Source organism: Etheostoma cragini, chromosome 1 (assembly GCF_013103735.1).
Source record: "Etheostoma cragini isolate CJK2018 chromosome 1, CSU_Ecrag_1.0, whole genome shotgun sequence".
NCBI classification, from domain to species: Eukaryota; Metazoa; Chordata; class Actinopteri; order Perciformes; family Percidae; genus Etheostoma; species Etheostoma cragini.
This window is the reverse complement of record NC_048407.1, coordinates 19510820-19531647: the sequence shown is the minus strand read 5'-3', so window position 1 is coordinate 19531647 and position 20828 is coordinate 19510820. Positions and strand designations below refer to the sequence as shown.

General features: G+C 43.6%; 1 protein-coding gene across 3 annotated transcripts in view; it reads left to right on the top strand.

The window, feature by feature from the left end:
- The window catches only part of zfhx3 (zinc finger homeobox 3), a 136123-nt gene that overhangs the window by 40708 nt on the left and 74587 nt on the right, over window positions 1–20828 (top strand). For 2 of the 3 annotated variants that reach the window (XM_034872605.1, XM_034872435.1), the window contains exons 2-4: window positions 5327–7837; window positions 7964–8543; window positions 11613–12109. In XM_034872605.1, the coding sequence (XP_034728496.1) occupies window positions 5363–7837; window positions 7964–8543; window positions 11613–12109 (3552 nt within the window). In that variant the 5' untranslated portion in view covers window positions 5327–5362. Of the gene's footprint in view, window positions 1–5326; window positions 7838–7963; window positions 8544–11612; window positions 12110–20828 lie in introns of those variants that run through there. The other variant, XM_034872511.1, reaches the window with a different exon arrangement.

Below are 20828 nucleotides of genomic sequence, written 5' to 3'. Positions count from 1 at the left end.
CCCCCCATGCTGGTTGCTAATTGGTGGGAGACTGGGAGCTTCCTGCTGTGTGTTCGCTGCTTCCCTTTGCTTTGCCACCCCACCAGGTCTTTCACCAACACTCTGCAGACCCCAGTAATTAACCAACAGCTAATTAACTACTTCTAATTACACCAGCACGATGTTTCCATCACACCCTCCAACTGAAGAAACACTCTAGTGCCATGCAAATCCCATCTAGAGAAGTTAGCTGAGCTCCAATCAGGTCATTTATTCAGACTGTCCTGTGCAGTACTGAGTACCATACAGTTCTGCACTGTGATTTCATTGCTTTTCTGTCTTAAATCACTTTTCTTCCGTTCTGCAATATGGAATGGATTAACAGAATTTGATGGTGTTGTGTAAAGTGTAAAAATCATTTTCAAGGTTTCTTTTTCAAGTCTATTAACAAAGGAGGCAATTGATACTACAAACAAATCAATTTTGCTTTTTCTGGCCCGTATTACTAGGGCAAAATGGTTACTAGAATTAAGAGCTGTGAAAGTAAAACAATAAGCACATTGCCTTATGGGTATTTGAGTTGCTCATATTGTAATCAGCAAGGATGGTTTTAGCTGTAAGTGATATAAATGTTCCATCACTGTAGTGTAATGCATAAAGTATACATACAAGACAACATTAAATCTGTGAACGGCAGTCACTGTAGCACCTAATGCTTCTAGGTCTCCACTGGCTGGAACATAACAGAGGCTGCATGCCTCAGTTTTGCTATTGCTGAGAAATACTCCCGACATGCCAGGGACCATCCTCCACGACTTGCACACACTCAATGTAAACACACAGTACTGTTCTGCCTCGCCTCAGACTCAACACAGCCACGGCTATTTCTGTTCCACAGACTGATAGCTCCTACTGAAGATCATTGATTTTACGGGAAGTCCTGTTTACAGGCTGAGTGCCATCGACCTGAGGTGACTTTTTGCCTCCTGCAGTTGGAGCAATACTGGAGCAGCCTTATGTCTGCATTAGCAGAATAACAGACAGAATATTTACAGCACACAATAAACAACAATGCAGCACATGGTTAATTTTCTGATTTACAGTGTTGGTGATCAAAGAGAACAAGAACTCCACGTACCTAATATAATTACAATGGTGTATTGTCTATGGCAGTGGCGACTAACTTTTTTGGCTTACAACTCCAGGACAAGTGACCCTGTGATAGCACTGAAAGATAATATGCATTTTTCCCTTTCAGGCAAAACGTTGTCTCTTTGTTGTTTATTATTTCATAAAAGAGTATTTTTCTAATTTAATGCATTTCTTTTTATTCTGTACAGTAAATTATCTTTTGACAGCAGTCTGCCAGTTTACGCCAAACTTGCACGCTCAGATGTAGCAGAGTTATTCCTAAATTGAGTATCAGGTTATTGTCTTCGATATAGGCTACAGTTAGTTTTAGCAGGTAATAGGGTAGACAAGATAGAGAGCAGATAGATAAAGGCTGAAAGAGACACTTGCAGTGCAGTGTTAGAAATGTAAATTCCCTCAAGAGCACAGTATTGTAAACAGAATTTACTAAGCCATGTCATGCCTTAAAATGGACTTATGCTTAAAAGTTCAATGCATGCATGCCTTTATTGGTGATTAATTGGAACAAACCTAAAAGATAAACCCAGGCCTTACTTGCCTGAGGACTACAATGGTTCCCCCATCAATGAGCATGTCCCTAGTGCAACATCAAAGGCCTTCCCCTGCTTTATCAATAAGAACCCTTCCTTCCCACATCTTCCTGTAACTTGCTTAGTGTTCACACCATTGATTTTCCAATAAGCACCCCTTACCCTGCGGTGGCTGGCCGGGCTCTGTGAGACTAGGCACAGAGAGGCAACATCACTGAGGGACAATTGAAAATCAGATCTGGTGTATTGTTAGAGCTCCTCTAGGCGTATTAAGAAACAGTGTTGTTCCCTCACTGCTGATGTGTTCTCTATGCAAATATGAGTTAGGGTCAGGGCTGCATCATGCCCACTGCCCAAGAGTTTTCACAGCAAGGGCTAAGTAACGGCTTATTCCCTCAGGAAACCCTGGAGAGCAGGGTCCTCTGGAGGCAAGGCCAGGCCTTCAGGCAGGTGATCAGGCATGCTTATAATCAGATGGTTCCTTAGCCTTTAATTCCTCCCTCAGTTGGCCGGTAAATCCCACCTAATGAAAGGACCCATAAATTATAACTTATCTAATTTTCCATCCCTACCAAGTGACATCCAGACCCACTTTCTAACAGTGTTCATTAGAACTGATGCCCTTTCACAAAGTTCAACCTTATCTGCTTTGTTAGGGTGGTGGGAGGAGGTGGAGTATGACTTTTTATTGTTTTGTCAGAGGAGAGAGAGCAGGGGGACCCTGGCATGAAGCCTTTGAAGGCAGGTGGCAGCAGGAGTGTGAGTTCTACAGTCGGGATCTGTGCGTCGGCATGCCCTCCCTCAGATCAGCTCAGGAATCCAGCCTTTTCTTCCCTCTGATTATCTTGTATTGTCAGCTAAGGCTTGTTTTGGCTGCACACAGCCTGCATATGTCAACTCAGTGGGCCCACATTCAAAATTACGATACAACACAAGGGCAGAGGCCATGACAGGATCAGTTGTTTGGTTAAATCAGCAGTAGTGCCAGTATGCATAAGAAAATTACAACTTTCGTACGTATTACAGTATATAACGTTGCATAGTACCACTCAGCAGTAGTCACCTTTTGTGGGCTGCTCCATCATTTTGATTTGTGGTTATTAACACAGTCAGCACACAGAGACACCGGCCGCCTCCACTTCCCCTCTTCTTCGACCGCGTCTCTTTGTCTGTCTCCCCGACTTGTTTAGTGCCTCCCAGAGATTAAAGCTTTTCCTGCTTTAAACAGGTGTCACTGAGCCAGGCAGACCTCCGAGAGACAAACAGCGTTATATCAGTTGGCCCATCTGCGACTTGCCGACTCCAGACAATCCCATTGCTCATCAGTAACCACTGCAGGTTATTGAATTACACCATCTTGATTTTAAAGGGCAATCCTGTTTTCTGTAAGCAGTGGACACACCAAGCTGGCTCACAGCTCCAGCACTGATCAAGAGGCATTGTGTTATCCCGTCTACTGCTAATTGCTACAGGTATCTTATAACAGTAATAGCAATGGATGAGTACATACACTTACTACAGTTAACTGCCCCTCTGTTTGGACCCAAGACCATACAAAGATGAGAGTAGAGAACTTCTGAGGTCATTGTGAACCAACAATCTTAACTAGTAGTTGCATGTGGGCCCAGGGTTTCTCAGGCCTGGTCGAGACAGGCAGTGGAATCTAGAGGAGGGGCGGATGGAATAGATTACACTCCTTGCTCAGACAAGACACATGGCGACTTTTCCTAGGAGGTCGTTTTAGACCAGTCATCTTTTCTGCTTTTTTCTATTGGATTTTTTGCAGTTAGTCTACGTGCTTTTAGTTAAAGAATCATTGTCTGTTGACATGTGGCATATTTAGTTGCTTGCATTACTCTCGCTGCCCTTAGTCAATTTTTGTGAAATGGCTGTTGAGCTCATAGACTCTTATTAATGGAGCAGATAATAAATACAGACCAGTAGGGCTAGTATCCCCTCACTCAATATGGCAGCCATCTCTAAATCATGTCTGGTTGTATAAAGCAATCTTGTTAATAAGCCAGCCAGTCTAATATCTTTCATTGTATATGCAAAGCAAGACAGGGGTCATCAGGGTTAGCTTCTGTGGTGTGTAAACAAAACAATCAGCTGGATCATACTGGCAGGAAATGTCTGTCCCCGAGTATTTATGACAATAACGTCTACGTCGTCTTTGCAGTCCTATTGTAAATTTAAACAACGTCATTGATTTATCATTATAGTGCTTCTTTCTGAATTGTTACTTTGCCCACAATATGCTATTCTGGCCTGCTGTTGCTGATTCTGAAGTTTAAATACAAAAGCACATCTTTAAAAAGGAAGTTCTTCATTTTTATAGCTTGGGTGCACATAGACTAGAGAGGTTTTAGGTATGTTGTGTGGGAGGAAAGCTTCATCAGACATTCATGAAGAGGCAGACAGACATTATCAATCCCTCTCTCCCTCAGTGGTTAATATGTTTGGGTGTGGGGGTAGACTCCATTCTGATCACAGCTGAAATTTGCATCCCTAAGTAAATAAGTAAATAAATCAAGTGCAAGCAGTGAATGTGCTAATCAACGGGGACATTGCTTGGTGCCGGGAAACTTTGCTCATGTAATATTCAGTACTGGTGGGTTAAAGGGCAGCCCAGAGTTATTGGTTTCAGCCCGATTGCCCCCTTTAATCAATGCTGGCTGCATCCCTTTAATAAAATTATTAGCTCAGCAGTATCTTGTGCTATCATTTTATCTCTTCTGTGCTCTAAATTGCAGCCTGTGTTAGGCCTCTCAGATGCTCGGGGCATGGCCAGCTCCCGAAAGCTCAGCTGCCATTTATTATTTTAGAGGCGGAGGATGGCTGGAGTGTTTGAAACCAGGCTGAGCGTAGAGGTTATTGGATACAAGATCTAAACACAGCTGTAGTAAAGTCCCAACCCAGCTTATGTATTTTTGACTCATAGAAGAAAAAAACTGCCTTTTATTGCACTTGTTAAAGTTCATACACATCTATATCAATACTGCACATGTGTTATATTGTTCTTATATGTACACAACTTGAAGATGGTGCGATAAAGGTGATACTGTTAGAATTTCTTTTTTTAGATGCAGTTTTCTCTTTTCTTCCAGTTATGTAAATGTACAATGCGCGGATGGGTGGCTTCTCGGTGTCTAATTATCTCACAAGGAATCTATTTGATCCATTAAGTTATCCTGTTTCTCCTTTTTTCGGACTGCAAGTTAATTAAAAACGGATGTAGAACTTGCAGAATATAAGATTAGGGGTGTTGTTTGGAAGGTGAAGATAAAAGATTGTACCTTCCTGATATGGCAGGAAGATGAATCATAGATGGCTTATTAGTGCTTGTCTCAGGTATTGTGTTTAAGTACCTAATCTAGTGTAATGAGCATGGTGTCATTTTTTCCAATTATATCTCAGACTTTTGTCTCACACCCAATGCTCTATACATTTGATTTTCTTCTATTAAGGCTCCTAAGGCCTCTTTCATATTTTCTGTATCTGATCTTTTCTTAATCGACGTAATTATGTTTTGGAAAATATAAACATTTAGGTTTCCATAATTTGCATAGTAAATGAAGAGTTGGGTGTGCTTGTGTATATGTGTCTATATCAACATCCTAAATACAACAATAACCGCGTATCTCATCCAACTTGTGTCTCTGCAGGCCTGGATGCGATGAACGCCTCATGTAGGCATCAGCATGGACAGCTGTGAGTCTCCTGTGGTTTCTGGGACAGACGATGGGCTCGGCTCCTCCCAGCAGCAGCAACAACCACAGCCCTGGAACGATCACTCTAGCTCACAGGTCCCTTGCACTAACCAGGCCCCTTCCCTGGACCCCCTATCTCTCTCTGCTCCCTACCCTTCTCAATCCCAAAACCCCTGTGCACCTCATGAAGGGGTGAGAGAACTACAGTCCCAGCAGCAGCAGCCAAATCAGACATCACCCCAGGCCCACCGTGATAGCTCTGCCACAGGCCAGCTGCATCCCACAAGAGAGGGTCTTGAGGAAGAAGAGCAAGAGGAAGTAAGCTGTGGAGAAGAGGACGAATCTGAGGATTTAGATGAAATGGAGATTGACAGCTGTTTCCCAAGTCTTCAACCCTTTCCTGGGGTGCCGATGGCTACAGGTGGAGGAGGCATGCCCAGTCTTTTGCGACATCAGCCCTCACGACCGCAGGGAGCACCTGAGAGTGGAAGTGAGGAAGGAGAGGAGGAAGAGGAAGAGGAGAGTAGTGATGTGGAGAACCTGGCTGGGGAGATAGTCTATCAGCCAGATGGCTCAGCCTACATCGTTGAGAGCCTCAGTCAGTTAATCCAAAGTGGAGGGGGCATGGTACCCAACCTGCTACCCACAAACTCTCTCACCAGTGGAGGAAAACCAGGGGAACCTGCTGGGACTTCATCCTCAGTCTACCCTCACATCATCAACACGTTCCACATAGCCTCGTCCTTCGGGAAGTGGTTTGGCAATTCAGACCAAGGTTTCCCCAATACCTCAACCATGGCAGGCCTCAGCCCTGTCCTGCACAGTTTCCGTGTCTTCGATGTGCGGCACAAAAGCAACAAGGATTACCTGAACAGCGATGGGTCTGCCAAGAAGTCCTGTGTATCCAAAGATGTTCCCAACAACGTGGATTTCTCCAAATTTGATGGGCTAGCCCTATATGGCAAGGGTAAGCCCATTTTCATGTGTTTTCTCTGCAAGCTGTCCTTTGGTTATGCGCGTTCCTTTGCCACTCATGCTGTCCATGATCACCGCATGACACTGTGTGAGGACGAGCGGCAGCTGCTAGCAGACAAACAGGCATCCGCCATAATCCAGGGCATTGGGAAGGACAAAGAGCCCCTCATCAGTTTCCTGGAACCAAAAAATAAGAGCACTCCTCTGCCACCTACCCTGCTCCCAATTAACTCCAGCCAGAGCTTCTATGGTACATTTAGTGGTGTCCATTTGGAGCCTGGAAGCAGCAGCAGGGACAGCGAGAGCCTTCTCAATAAAGATTCTGACTCTGGGCCCCACCAACAGCAGCAGCAGCAACACACCCCGCTAAGCTCAGTCCTTTCTCTTGGAGGGCTAAGCCTTCCCAATGCATCCTCTCTTACCTCATCCCCAGGCTCTGCCAAAGACTCCAGTGCCCTGCCCAATCAGGGAGGGAGAACAGAGGAGCCTGCTGGGAAAGAGTTGGCATGCAAGGGCGAGGATGGGGACAATGAGGGACATGAAAACCTATCGAGCCAGATGGGGGGCTCGGAAGAAGAAGAGGAACTGTTATTAGGGGAAGACGAAGACGAGGTGGAGTCAGAAAGCACTGCAAAGGCCTGTGGTGGTAACAGTAGCAGCGGCGGGGGTGAAGTGGGGGAACCAGCTGTCTCAAACCAAAGCATTTCCAAATCTCCTTTATTAATGCCTAGTAGCGCTCTCCAGCCTTCTGCCTGCACCTCTGCAGCCAATTCCACACTCAACAGCAAAGACCCTGCTTCCACTCCCCCCTCTGTCAAGAAAGTGTGTTTAGCTGCAGACGGTGGGGAGAGGACCTCAGAGCTCCCTCTGAGCTTTAACTGCCAGGGACCCACTGTTCCCACGGCAATGGCGGCAGCTGCCGTCAGAAGGAGCGACGATGACACTGCTGGCACTTCCTCCTCACCTCTGTCCTCCAATGCTGCTGCTGATGAAAGTGCCAATCGAGATAGTGCCACAGCTCCAGAACCAAATGATTGCTCGGCAGAAGGAGAGGAGGAAAATGGAGCCCTTCTGCACCATCACCACATGCACCACCATCATCATCACCTCCACCCTTCATCTCAAGGCCACTCCCACCTCTTCCCAGGGGGCTCCTGTGACATAACGGGGATGGGTGAGTGTTCACAGAACCATGGGCCTGGTGGCAGCGGAGGAAGTGGGGTAGAATGCCCTAAATGTGACACCGTTTTGGGTTCTTCACGTTCCTTGGGTGGTCACATGACCATGATGCATTCACGCAACTCATGCAAGACACTCAAGTGTCCAAAATGCAACTGGCATTACAAGTACCAGCAGACGTTGGAGGCCCACATGAAAGAGAAACACCCAGACTCTGGAGGCTCATGTTCGTACTGCACCAGTGGTCAGAGCCACCCTCGTCTGGCTCGTGGAGAAAGCTATACCTGTGGATACAAGCCCTTCCGTTGTGAGGTATGTAGCAAAGAAATGCAGCAATGCTTGATTGAAGTTGCAATTGAAGTTGTTTTTATGTTGTTCAGCCATTTAGGCTTATGCAATATGTGAACTGATGTGTAAATGTCCTATTATATTATCTAGGTGTGTAACTACTCAACTACCACAAAGGGCAACCTAAGTATCCACATGCAGTCTGACAAGCACTTGAACAACATGCAGACACTACAGAATGGAGGCACTATTGGCACTGGGCAGGAGCAGGTGTTTGGACATACCCCAGGTGGAGTGGTGGCTGTCCCTTCAGTGACCCAAGCCAGTAGCCATCACCCTCCTCACCACCATCCGACACAGTCCTCCACCCATATGGCTGTATCGTGTGGGGCCCCCTCCCCGACCAAGCCGAAGAGCAAACCTACTTGGCGGTGTGAGGTTTGTGACTACGAGACCAATGTGGCACGGAACCTGCGTATCCACATGACCAGCGAGAAGCACATGCACAACATGATGCTGCTCCAGCAGAATGTGACTCAGATGCAGCATGGCCGACTTGGCTTGGGAGCCATGCCTTCACCTTCTGAGGCTGAGCTGTACCAATATTACCTGACCCAGAACATGAGCCTTCCACCAGGCCTCAAGATCGACCCAGCTGGGGCGGAGGCCCAGTTCCTTATGGGGAGCTTTCACCTTGATCCCAACATTGCGTCCCTGGCCCCTGCACTTGGTGAGCCCCAATTGTTGCTTCTCTTTGCTCTCAGAAACACCCCTAGTTGCCACAAAATCACTCAGTACAGTTAAGAGAACTTTAATTTCTGTATAATCAGTTTCCGTAAAACTATCAATGTTTAGGATCACAGAACATTGAAGCCATTCACTTTTTATTTTGGTGACACACAAAATAACGAGCAAGAATGTCAACATATTGCCCTCCTCCACGGCTACGTAAGCTAGGTATATCACACTTTTTACTTTTGGCAGCTGCCTTTCTTTTATATGCCCTAAGGTATACCTGTCCTGGTGAACTTGACATCATTCTCTCATTGTACAAGCAGAGTGTCACTGAAATATAAAGAGGGAGCGTTGAAAGAAAGATAATCCATGTAAATTTACAGCGGGGGGCTTACCCCAGACCCTTTCCATATGTCCTTACTGATAGTGTAAATGCTAATAGTCTTCATGACAGTAGGCCTATTCTCAATGCCTTAATCTCACATCCACAGTAAAACCGTCTACTGCACCAGTATGCCTAAATGTAGGCTGTTTATTTAGTTATAACTCTACCAAGTAGCACACAGAAGCCCAGAGGCAATTTGTTTTTCCTTGACAAGACATCTACTGTAAGTGACACTGTATTGATGTGATTTTAACAGAATTCTGAAATTACCTTTGTGATACCCAATTTTGCTCAGAAAAGGTAAGTTAGCGGGCCATACTTTTATTTTGTTTCTTCTTGCTCTCCCCCTTAGGCTGCCAGCCTTAGCTTTTTTTGTCATTATTCCCAAACTGCTGTAGAACTTTACCACTGGAGTTCTCCGTTTTGTTTTAACTTTGTAATTGCAGCTATAAATTTTATCTTGGTCAAAGATGCAAGGTTAGAGGGCTCAGCATGGGTAATTCAACAGCATTGCAAAGTATTTGGTGGGCCAGTTACAACCCCACAGTTTGTACAGACTTGTCTCCAACTGTCGCCAGTTCAAAGACACAAACAAGAATTGATTGCTGTGACTAATTCTTTTTTCCTCTTCTACCATCTGTTTCATTTTCCTGTGAGGTGAGCTGTAATAAGCATGTTACAACGGAGGCAATCATGACATGGTCTGGGCCCATAAACTACAGTGGTGTCATTCTCATTTAAACTTTAAGAAACTCTTAAGCCATCATACACAAACACTCTGATATATAACTCTACAGTATGATACATACACAAGGCCCAGTAAATCTAATGAGGGAATCTGCCTTTTCAGACCAGGAGATTTCAGACCAAGCAGCTAAAGTGAGAGGGCACACTTTCAATTCAATTCAATTCGATTTTATTTTATTTATAGTATCAATTCATAACAAGAGTTATCTCAAGACACTTTAAAGATAGAGTAGGTCTAGACCACACTCTATAATTTACAAGGACCCAACAGTTCTAGTAGTTCCTTCCAGAGCAAGCAACAGTGCGACAGTGGCAAGGAAAAAATTCCTTTTAGGAAGAAACCTCGGATAGACCCGGGCTCTTGGTAGGGGGTGTCTGACGGCCGTTTGGGATTAAAACGAAGAGTGGCAATAACAGTCACAGTAAAAGATAATGGAACAGTGACTAAAAGTAGTAGTTTGTAGGAGTTCTTGGCATAGCAGGGCACTGCACAGCTGTCATGCTCTCACTGTGGATTTTTGACCTCAGCTTCTGAGTAAGTGAATAATCAAAATATGTAATGTGTTAAGATTTTTTAAGTTTCACATAGCACTAACAACAATATCAATATATGTATATGACACATGTATATACCTTTTACAATATTATGGTTTCATCATATATATATATATATATATATATATATACACACACAAATCAGAATCTTGTCCCAAGGGTTTACAACCAGGAACATGATCCAGGTCTGTGGTAAATCACTGAATCTGCTTACTAATGGAGCATGAGTTCCAGGTAGAAATTAGAGATTCAAGGTGCTGGAAAAGACTGGACTGGGATAGTGATTGGGCATGTGTGTACATCTCTGTATTTTTAAGAGACAATGTAAGAAGCCATGACTGGGGAGCTGGGTCTGTGAGTGATTTCAGAGGGCTTCTCAAAGGTCTCCCTCTCCTGGCTATAAAAACTCAGGTAATGGAGAAAAGTCCAAGAGCAGGCTGCATACTGCAGCAATAAATATAAAGGAGCTGCTGGAATTAATTTAGTGTAAAGCCAGGCAGGGTCAGGCCTGCATGCTCAGTCTGGGCAGTGAACGATTAAAGATCAGCAAGCAAAGGCAAAAACTGCTCTTACCTCATATTTTTAATGTTCTTTTTTAAAGTCAGCTTTCCCAGATTGTACAGACATTAGTTCTGTGGTTGTTATGGTGTCATATGTACTTGTTGTGTTTTTTCCCCCTCTTTATTGTTTACACTCAGTACCAAGCAAAATTAATATTTTAGGTCCATATTGATTTAGAGGCAATCTGGAGTGAAAAAAAGCAGAGAAGTGGATTTCTTTTCATTTTATTATTCAGTGAACAAGGGTGATGGTTTTGATTTACAGTAATGTGTGCTTAGGAACTCCTTAGTTCTTCAGTAATGATAAAATAACTTGCTTTTTCTGTGGAGCTCCTGGCCTCTGGAGTTGATTTACAGACAGGCCATGGCAGTGCACCCGCCCAAACAGGACAATGTGTACGTTCATTCTCTGGCAGTCTGAGGTTTTGGTCCTTATGAAAAAAAAATCTCAAAGCAAGGATAGCTATCGGTCCATAAATACAGACATGCGCATTGTCCTCCATGCAACATCATACCAACAGAGTACTTTTCCAAAGTTAAACAGCTTTACTTTACCTGAGATGCTATTCATCCAGAGAGTGTGCAAAGTATGACTTTCTTTAGAAAACACTGCGTACTGACTTAAAAACAATAAAATAACGACGTAAACGTCATGAAGTAAATTACTGAGGGTTAAAGTGGTCTTTAAAAATTGAACTCTGATAAAGAGTGTAAGTTTTGAATATGTCTAACAACATTATACATTTTAGTTTGCAGCCATCTTAAAACTTTTTTCTCCTTTCTTTTTGTCTGTCTTTGTGTACCCCGCGCATTCTAGTAGGTGGGGAGATACCTATGGACGTGCGGCTGGGTGGTGGGCAGTTGGTGTCCGAAGAACTGATGACCCTGGGAGAAAGTCTATCACAATCCAGCGACCCCTCCCTTAAGCTCTTTCAGTGCGCTGTATGCAACCGCTTCACCACTGACAACCTGGATGTTCTTGGCATGCATATGGGAGCTGAACGCAGCCTACCGGAGGAGGAGTGGCGTGCTGTGGTGGGCGACTCTCACCAGTGCAAGTTGTGCCACTACACCACTCAGCTCAAGGCCAACTTCCAGCTGCACTGCAAGACAGACAAGCATGTGCAAAAGTACCAGCTTGTGGCCCACATCAAAGAAGGGGGCAAAGGCAATGAATGGCGACTGAAATGTGTGGCCATAGGCAACCCAGTGCACCTGAAGTGCAATGCCTGCGACTACTACACTAACAGCCTGGAGAAGCTGAGGATGCACACTGTCAATACCCGCCACGAGGCAAGCCTCAAACTCTACAAGGTTAGTGGTCCCCAAACTCCTTTATCACACCCATCACTGAACCTTGTCATGACAGTGTATCACAATTTTCATTTAATTACTGAATATATACATAAATGGGGGAAAGAGCATGTGTGTAGGTAGAATGTCTATATATTCTTGAGGTGTTATAATATTATATACAGAGAGAAGTAGTATGTCTGTGTCATATTTTGGAGTATTTATTATTATGTTATTATTAACCTTTGTTTTTTTCACAAACGTTACAAAATGTGTCCTTAATCCTCTTCCTGCTGACGTGATACTTCTCAGCAAGACAGTAAATGTTCCAGTGATGCCCACACCACTAAACTAGTCTTTCTCCCAAGGCATGAATGATGGCCTTGTTGTGTAGCTCTTGCCTTCAAAGTAGTCATATAGAAGCATAGCCTCAGTGCTACCATGAGAAGAACATGGCAGGTGAGGCTGGTTTGGAGGCTTAAAGCGGAATGACTAGGAGACGAATGAAGAAGTGTGAGGAGACAGAGGTTTGGTGCTAATACTCCTCGGAGCGGGAAAGGCTGAATCGTTCTCGACAGCCGTATTGATTTTTGCTGGACTTGGAGCTTCACCTTCTCCTCTAATCATTCCATAATAGCCAATGGATGAACACTCTCCGAACAAATGGCCATAAATCTAACAGGCCTGATTCCACTTAGGTACCTATCCTGTGTGTCTGCGGCTTTGGCCGCTCTGCGCTTAACCCAAACTGGCATAGCTGCGCATGCACGCACACATACATACAAAACACACAACAAAACACATACAAACAGTGTCAACGTACACTCCCTGTTAGCGTACATACACACCAACAGAATCTAATATATACCACTGTAATGTGCTCCCACTAGATGTTGCCTTGTATTTATAATAAGTCCACTCCATTGTCAAGTGTTTGACTATTAAAAATTAAACTGGTAGAAGTATGTAAACAGCTCTATTTCTTGACACTTGTGTTTAGGTATCTTAATATACTACAGTATGACTTCTTTTGGAAAGGAGGCACTAAAAGGCATGTGAAAATGTGCTGCTTCAAGCATAGTGTTTTTAATCAAGGTGAAGTGGTCCATTTAAACCCCCTCAAAAGGCTGTCTATTTGAAAATCATCCAGGATTTTGAGTGGATCCTCAGAACCACTGGCATGCCATGCCTGTTTTCTGTCCTCAAAGCCTTTCTGGTGAAATCCCAGCAAAAGCGAGAACACGTTTTGTGGGAAAGGTATGATGTAGGGCTCCTAGTACATCTATTAGAGGGCCCAGGGGACACAGGAGGTGTTGAATGGAGAATATGCAGTTTTCACCAGGACAAGCGAGAAGACTACAGGAACATTTTCAGATGCACAGGGTATTCAAAGATGCATATGGATTCAAATATGCAACATACTGTACAAATGTGTGGAAGCCAGTTGTGAGACAGCAGAAACATATATCCCATTATACTTTGTTTTTTTCCCAGCCCATGGTCATCCTCTCTTGGTTTTAGTTGCTGCACGCAACTGGCCCACATTTCTATGACAGTCTCACATTAGACCAAAATAGACATATGCTCTGGCATGCTCTCTCTTTCTTTCTCACACCTTTTGGAGGGAGAGACTAGTTTTGTATCGCAGCATAGGGTACAATTTATATTACATTATCTTTGTGCTTTCTACTCTGCTGTGAGCCTGAAAGGCAAAAGAGAAACATCATTTTTTTCTTCTCCTCTGTCTCGTTTTCCACGCAAGTTTTTAAGAGAGAAGAGACATGTGTCATACTGCAGCTCAGTATGGGGGATTAAATATGTACAACACATCCAGGCATGATCATTTTTTATGACTTAAGCCTCTTAAGATGGCTCCGTATTTCTTAAAACCAATTGATCTTCAGAGTAAGAGTGTGTGCATTTGTCCAAAAATTACCTGCTGCCTGAGAAAACCACAGTCCTCATAAGCTCTCCTCATCGCAAACACTACTCCAAAACAGAGATGTTCTGGAGTTGACAAGAATTATTACAATATTTAAGACTCACAAATGTGATTAGTGGACAACATGAACATGGTTGTGAGGTCTCTTTGGCAGCACAGGCTCCCCACTTGACAATGTCAAAGTCTTCGTACTACATTTGATTTACTGTCCTGGTAGAGGTACTGACAGGCAGAAACCCACAGTGGCCCACAAGCCGTAAACTCAACTTGGTATATTATGCAAAGAGGAAAAAAAGGAAAACCAATCATTTATTCTTCCCAAATGAAATCCGATGCAAATAGCACCATTTTTAAGCTTTTTTGGGAGATTATAAATCATCAAGTCAGCATAAACAGGCTGTATGATGTGGGAGATGCTTGGGACACTTCACCCAAATCAAACTGGTTTGCATTAAACAGGCCCTTTGTGTGCACAGCTCCATATAAATTGGAGCCTGTAATTACTGGAATTAAAAAGGAAGGTTTAAACTGAGGGCTAAGCTGGATGGGATAATTTGAGAGTCTGTGGTATGCGGCCCATATTAGGGCTTTCTAAAAATATCACCCCCACTACCCAAACTATTGGAATGTTCCAAAAGACCACAGAAAGATCCTGCAAGTCATCCTGACCACACGGATCAACAAACAGTGAGCGGTGATGCCGTCTTCCCCTGTGCACTGTGTTCTCAGTTGAGACGTAACCATTCTGAGCATGGTGTGTTCTGGCAACACACCCCTGTGCTCTGAAGCTAACTTTCACCTTCTCTTTTTTCCCATGGACCGTAGGGATTATAATGGCTCTGATAGTGTGATGGTCAACCATCTGCTCCTAGTAAGGTCACTACTAAACACAAACAGATGGATTCTGTTGCAGTACCCAGATAACCTAAATGTTAGGTTGTGTACTGTATGTTTTTAGAATACCTAGCTCTCCCCTGAGACTCTCTTGATCTTGAACAAACCCAGCTTCCATTCTTGTTTTACAGTTAGCCATGTACATGATATGTGAATATGATGAGCCTTTACACCACAAGCAGTAGGCCTCAGGGCTTGGCTATGTGTGAGTGTGGAGGTGAGATGAGTGGAGCTAATCCAGCTCCCAGGCCCTGGCTGCTCTGGCCAGACAGAAAGGGGTAGGGCCTAACCAGGCCCAGCCACAGGCCTCAGCTTCCAGTCAAGGGTTGGGGGAAAGGGGAGGAGCATGGGGAGTAAGCTGGCTACCTTCCTTGTCTCGGGGGCCAGTGCAATCGGCGGTAATTGAGATTGATTGGATGTTATTTTTCCTCTTGCAAATGTAGTCCATTAGCTTGGCACATGCATAATCAGTTTAGAGCGCAGTTAGCCGAATGTAATCATGTTCCTCTGTGTCTGCTAGCACAAAATCCACTCCAGATGCCGCTTGGCCATGGAAAGAAAGGGAGAAAGTGCCGTCACTATCAAATGGGGGATCTTTAACCAAGAAAGTCCTAACACCCCTCCCTCTGTCCTTGTCCTGCTTTATTGAGCACACCCGTAACTATACAAACTTCTCACCTATCTCTCTCCCTGCCTTACACACGCAGTCACATCCACTGTCTGCTCTGTACCTGTATGAGAACAAGGCTTTTGATCATATGTTCTGCATCTTTAACTGCACTAACATAGTGTTAAGTGGAGCCCAGCGGCTTGCCCATTAACAAACACAATACATCTGTGTCTTGGATGGAGTTACTGCTCTTATTTCACTTTTCAGTGCAATCCAAAAGAAACAGTGAACACTGAGGAAAGAAAATCTCTACACTTTGCAAATAGCAAATAATCACAATGAAACATAATAGAGGAAAGGAGGTAGTGATGTAAATTAGGGGATTAGTGGTTACATGAAAAGGCATTAAGGTGATCCTTCTCAGCTGAAGCACTGGCTTCTCAGACTCAGGAATGCAAAATGTGTTGACCTCTCCCCATTAATGATCATAACCACCAGGATTGACTCCAATCCTCTTGGACTATTTCATAGTACTACTGATTTAGACTTAGGACAAGTGCCCACTAGACAGGATGTTGGATTTTGGTGTCACAGATGAGATTTAATTATGGTATGTTGTTGTTTCTACTGTGACAGGGTCAGCACCTCAATATCTAATTCATCTACCGAGCTCCTAAATTCTTCTTCTATCTGGGATGTCCCAATCATGCTTCCGATTTTTTGGTGGTCTTAAAGCATGGGTAGATTAACCAAAATTGTTACTCTGGCCAACGTCAAGACAAAAATGACAGCATGTACATGGCCTCTGGCAAAATTACGTCTAGTGGGCGCCTGGCCTTACACTCTCATCCACCAGACATTTCTAAGAAGAGGAGGGCTAAGAGAAGGATGGAGAGACAGACAGGAGAGAGGGATGGGGTTGGAAGGATAGATACTCTGCTAATTATCATGGCTAGCCTATGATTGTTCAGTAATAGTGCTCAGTGGGAAAGGTTGCAGCAGTTCCAGGAAGAGCTGAGCTCTGATTTACTGGTACTACCGCTCTAATAAAGCGCTTGCTGCACATCCTGGGAGACAGCCCATTCTCTCCTTTCACATGCACAAGCGTGTGATTGCGCGCACACACACACACACACACACACACACACATACACACACACACACTCACACACACACATACACACACAAAGTTCCAGCCGATGGCATCATGGGGCTCATGAAATGCATCATTTTAGTTGCTCAAGGAGAAGTTCTTGTATGAATAATTTGATTTGAAACAAGTGATGTACACGTAATAAAAGGCTTCACTCTAAAGGAAGTATTTAAAATTTGCACAGGCCTCTATAACAACTCTTCAGTCAACACAGTCATGACCCTAAACCCCGGTTACCCTTTTTTGCGTCAATAGTTGCCTGCAGGGCACGGATTTATAGCGTCCTATCTCACTGTTACTCTTAGTAGTAAGTGGAACAAGGAAAGAATGGCATACAACTAAAATCAGTGTGAATTGGCGAGAGGGGCTGTCAGACAAGTAAGGGGGACTGGTAGGGCTTAATGTTTGGCTGTGTGCAAGAGTTTCACAACTCTTCTATCTCCCACCCCTTGAGAAGGCCAGGAAAAGGGTCAGGCTTTGACCCATGGCACAGCTGCTGTTGCTGCTGTTACTGCTGCTTATTGTATGTGCAACCGCCCTACTCTGGGTGTTGCTGGGACTTACAAAGTGACAGTGAAAGAAAGCAAAAGAAGGGGAGCAGAAAGCTGCTTAGACGGGGTAGGCTGGTCTTTCCCCAGTGCATTACAAGACCAGATTCTTCATCCTGGGTCTGTGTTGGCGGAAGGGATGCATTCGCTGTGTCCCTTCACACAGAGCAATAGGAGGATTAGAGTAGGGATAGAGATGATGTGTTACATTATCAGCTGGGAGTTGGAGATCCTTGATCATTGTGTTAATGGTTGTTCGTTTTGATTTGATTTGTTTTTGGGCAAGCACAGCAGAGCACACTCCTGCTAATGTGCAATGAAGCGGCTGTCTTCATTCTCATCAGCAGAAAAGGCAGATTGCCGTTTGGGGAAGGAAAGTCATATAAGCCAAGGTTACAGTACATAGGTTTTTGTGACTAGGTTATATAACAGTTCAAGGCAGAGATAAGTTCCACTAGGGCTAGAAATTATAATCACAGTTATTCAACATGATTATGCATTGACTTTTGGAAAGAACTTATTGAACTTAAAACAAACAGTTTAACAAATCAACAATGAGAACACTGAGAACTGTGAACTTTCCCTTTATACTTTTTTCATTCATAAAATGAGACAAAATATGAGTTTACTTGCTAAATAAAAATAAGTGTTTTTCTCGATTCTGTTTTTGTGATTGTAATGTCAAACATCATCAGTCCATTCTGCTTATTTTTCCTACCTTATCGTTGTTGTCTTAATGGAATTAATAAATATAACAAATAGGAGGTGAAGTGACCAATAAAGCAAACCAGTATGGGAATGGTCAACTAGTGGGTGGTCTAGAATTAGGATCTGCGGTTAAAAAATCTTTAATCAACCATGCTGGAAAACTAAACATTCTCCTCAGCTAAATCCTCTGTCGGTGTCCACCATCCCACTTTGTCTACTTACTCTTCAAATTGTTAGAAGTTCCTCACTTGAGAGCCAAACACTGTTAACGTTATTGTCAACCCACTGATTGAGATCTAGCTCAAATAAATAATAAGGCACATAAAGCTTTCCAGGCTTTAATTTGTCGTGAAATTTTGTGATTATGACAATTGGTAAAATACAGATCTTCCTTTCCGTCTTAAGTGATTGTAGGAGATGGAGTCATTACATCTTGGAGAAAGTTCTAACTGCACCAACTGGAAGGTCTCTGTATCTAATCGGTGTCATACTGTACCTTGGCTCTGCCTGCCTCTATCTTGTCAAGATGGTATTAAAGACATATCAGTTATGGCCCTGTGTTATTACCCCCCCCCCCCCCCCACACACACACACACACACACACACACACACACTGCTAGGATGCCAGAGAGATAGTATCCCCTTTCCCTTGTCTTTAAAAAAGACCTGTTTAGGATTTAATTTCTTCAATGGCCTCTACAATTTAGCTATGAACTTATTATGTATTTGTTAGCCAAAATGGAAATTCATTTTACAGCAGTTTGACTGACCGTCATCACACTTACATGTACACAAATTACTCAATTACTATAAATGCCCAGATTGAAGTGATTGGTAAAGGGTTTTCCATGTCTTGCAATTACCAAACTTCCCCAATAAGTTTACATGTTTTGTTTTATGGCCAAGTTAATATACGTAATTATGTGTGGTTGCCTACAGGCCACAAGAAATATTTATATAGTAGCAATAATGCTAATTTAGGGATGTTACCGCTAGAGCACCTGATTTATTTTGAGTGCATGCAAATACACCAAGCAGCTATCATGGCTTGACTGAAGCGTCTCACAGGTCTTTTTGCTCAACTGGTCAATACATCTGGCGACCTATAGCCACCGCACCTGAAAGACTAACAGTGGCAGTTGGCAGGTAAACACTGCATTGATGAGGCCAGATGGGGGCTCCTGTGAATCTATGTAGCTTCTAAGCTGAAGGGATGGAGAGAGTGAGGCAGGCAGGCTTACCGGCTTTCTGCCATCAATACATCAGTGGCTAAGCCACCAGATTAATGGCCTCCGAGTGGTCAGGGCCACAAAACTACTCAGCTCTGAGGTCTGTGTTCAGTGGAGCTGTACATGAAAGCAAAGCTAGGGTGAAGAGACAGATGAGGAGAGGGGAGAAGGTCTTAGGTACCAGGATGAGCACACAGGGACCTCTACTATGTTTGGGTTTGGCCTACAGAGTTGAGTCATGGGACACATACATTTTACAGAATTATGGATATGTGACCCTGGCTGTTGTTCCATTCCCCTTGCCTTGTAATCTTCCACGTGTAAGTCCAAAGTTATGTTTGTGTACATAAACACAATACATGAGCCGTATTAAGTCGTTTTATATTTATGTATTTATAAGTGAAGACATTTAGTTTAACTTTGTTTGTTGGAGCCAGTTGGATTCAAAGCAATGCTTGATTTACAGTACAGCAGCGAAGTAAATAGCTCCTAAATGCACAGAGCATGTACTTCCTTTGTTTTACCTAGGTTTTCCTTTGTGTTAACAAATCTACCCCTAAGGTCTTTCCATTTTGTAGTGCATCGATTACTGTTGGATTGCAGAAATAAAGCAATTTTTTCTCGCCTGGATTTCATTGTTGTTAGTGATGGGTCAGAGAGGTGCTGATGCCTGCATGCATGCTTACCTTAGAGCATTTATTTTGGATGGGTTATGTTGCTCAAAATGACATGAAGCCGGTGAAAAGTTCACATCACCTCTCTGTGACCACTATCAAGGCTTGAGAAAAAATTAACCATCCACCAGTTTCCAGAGGACCATTTTCTGTGTAGAGTTTTTATTTGAAACAGTGGGGCCTCAGAGGCTCTTTTCCATACTGCCAAAAGAGAATAGCCATCTCTTCCTGAACTTCATGGTGCTGGTTATCCATCCATGTTTTGCCTAATTGCTGTATGCTTGAGTCCAGGGATAGAACTGGGAGCTGTAAATCTCTGTGTTATGCAGACAATGTTTTCTCCAGATGTAGAAGAAACGATTTCATCCTTTTGTAATTAAGCGGTGCAGCCCAGGCTGTCATGCAGTTTTTATTGGGGTCCCTGGAAAAGATCATTTTGCACCTTGTTTTCTCATCATGCCTTTTATTCGTCAATACAAAAGATGGATATTATGGAAAGACGAAAATGAAAAAAAGCAGCAGAGAATAGAATATCTTGTTTAAATTGTAATATGGAAATTACTAGGTTGTGATGTAAGACGTAGTGCTGGGGAGTGCAGGGTGGAGGCACAAAGGGGACAAAGGCATAGTCATGGAACCAAGGCAATTACATAATTCCCCTGATGAAGAATATCAGGAAAAAACGCCTTTTTAACACCAGGAATGTTCCCAATTGTAATCTTTCCCATGGGTGCTGTCTTCTACACCTGTGTTCTACTTTAAACTAAGAGAGAGAGGGAGTGAGTTGGGGAAAGTGATAGTAAAAGAGAGAGAGTCAACGTTAAGAGTTGGGGACAAGAACGCTCTTCAGTTTCTCAAGGGCTCCGATACTTTATGGCCTTCACATTCCTGCATGACAAACTGATGCCCAGAATAGACAGAGTGGCGTTGGAGAAAAAAAACGTGCTTTTAAGCCCCACCCCAACATATCATCTTCATTCCT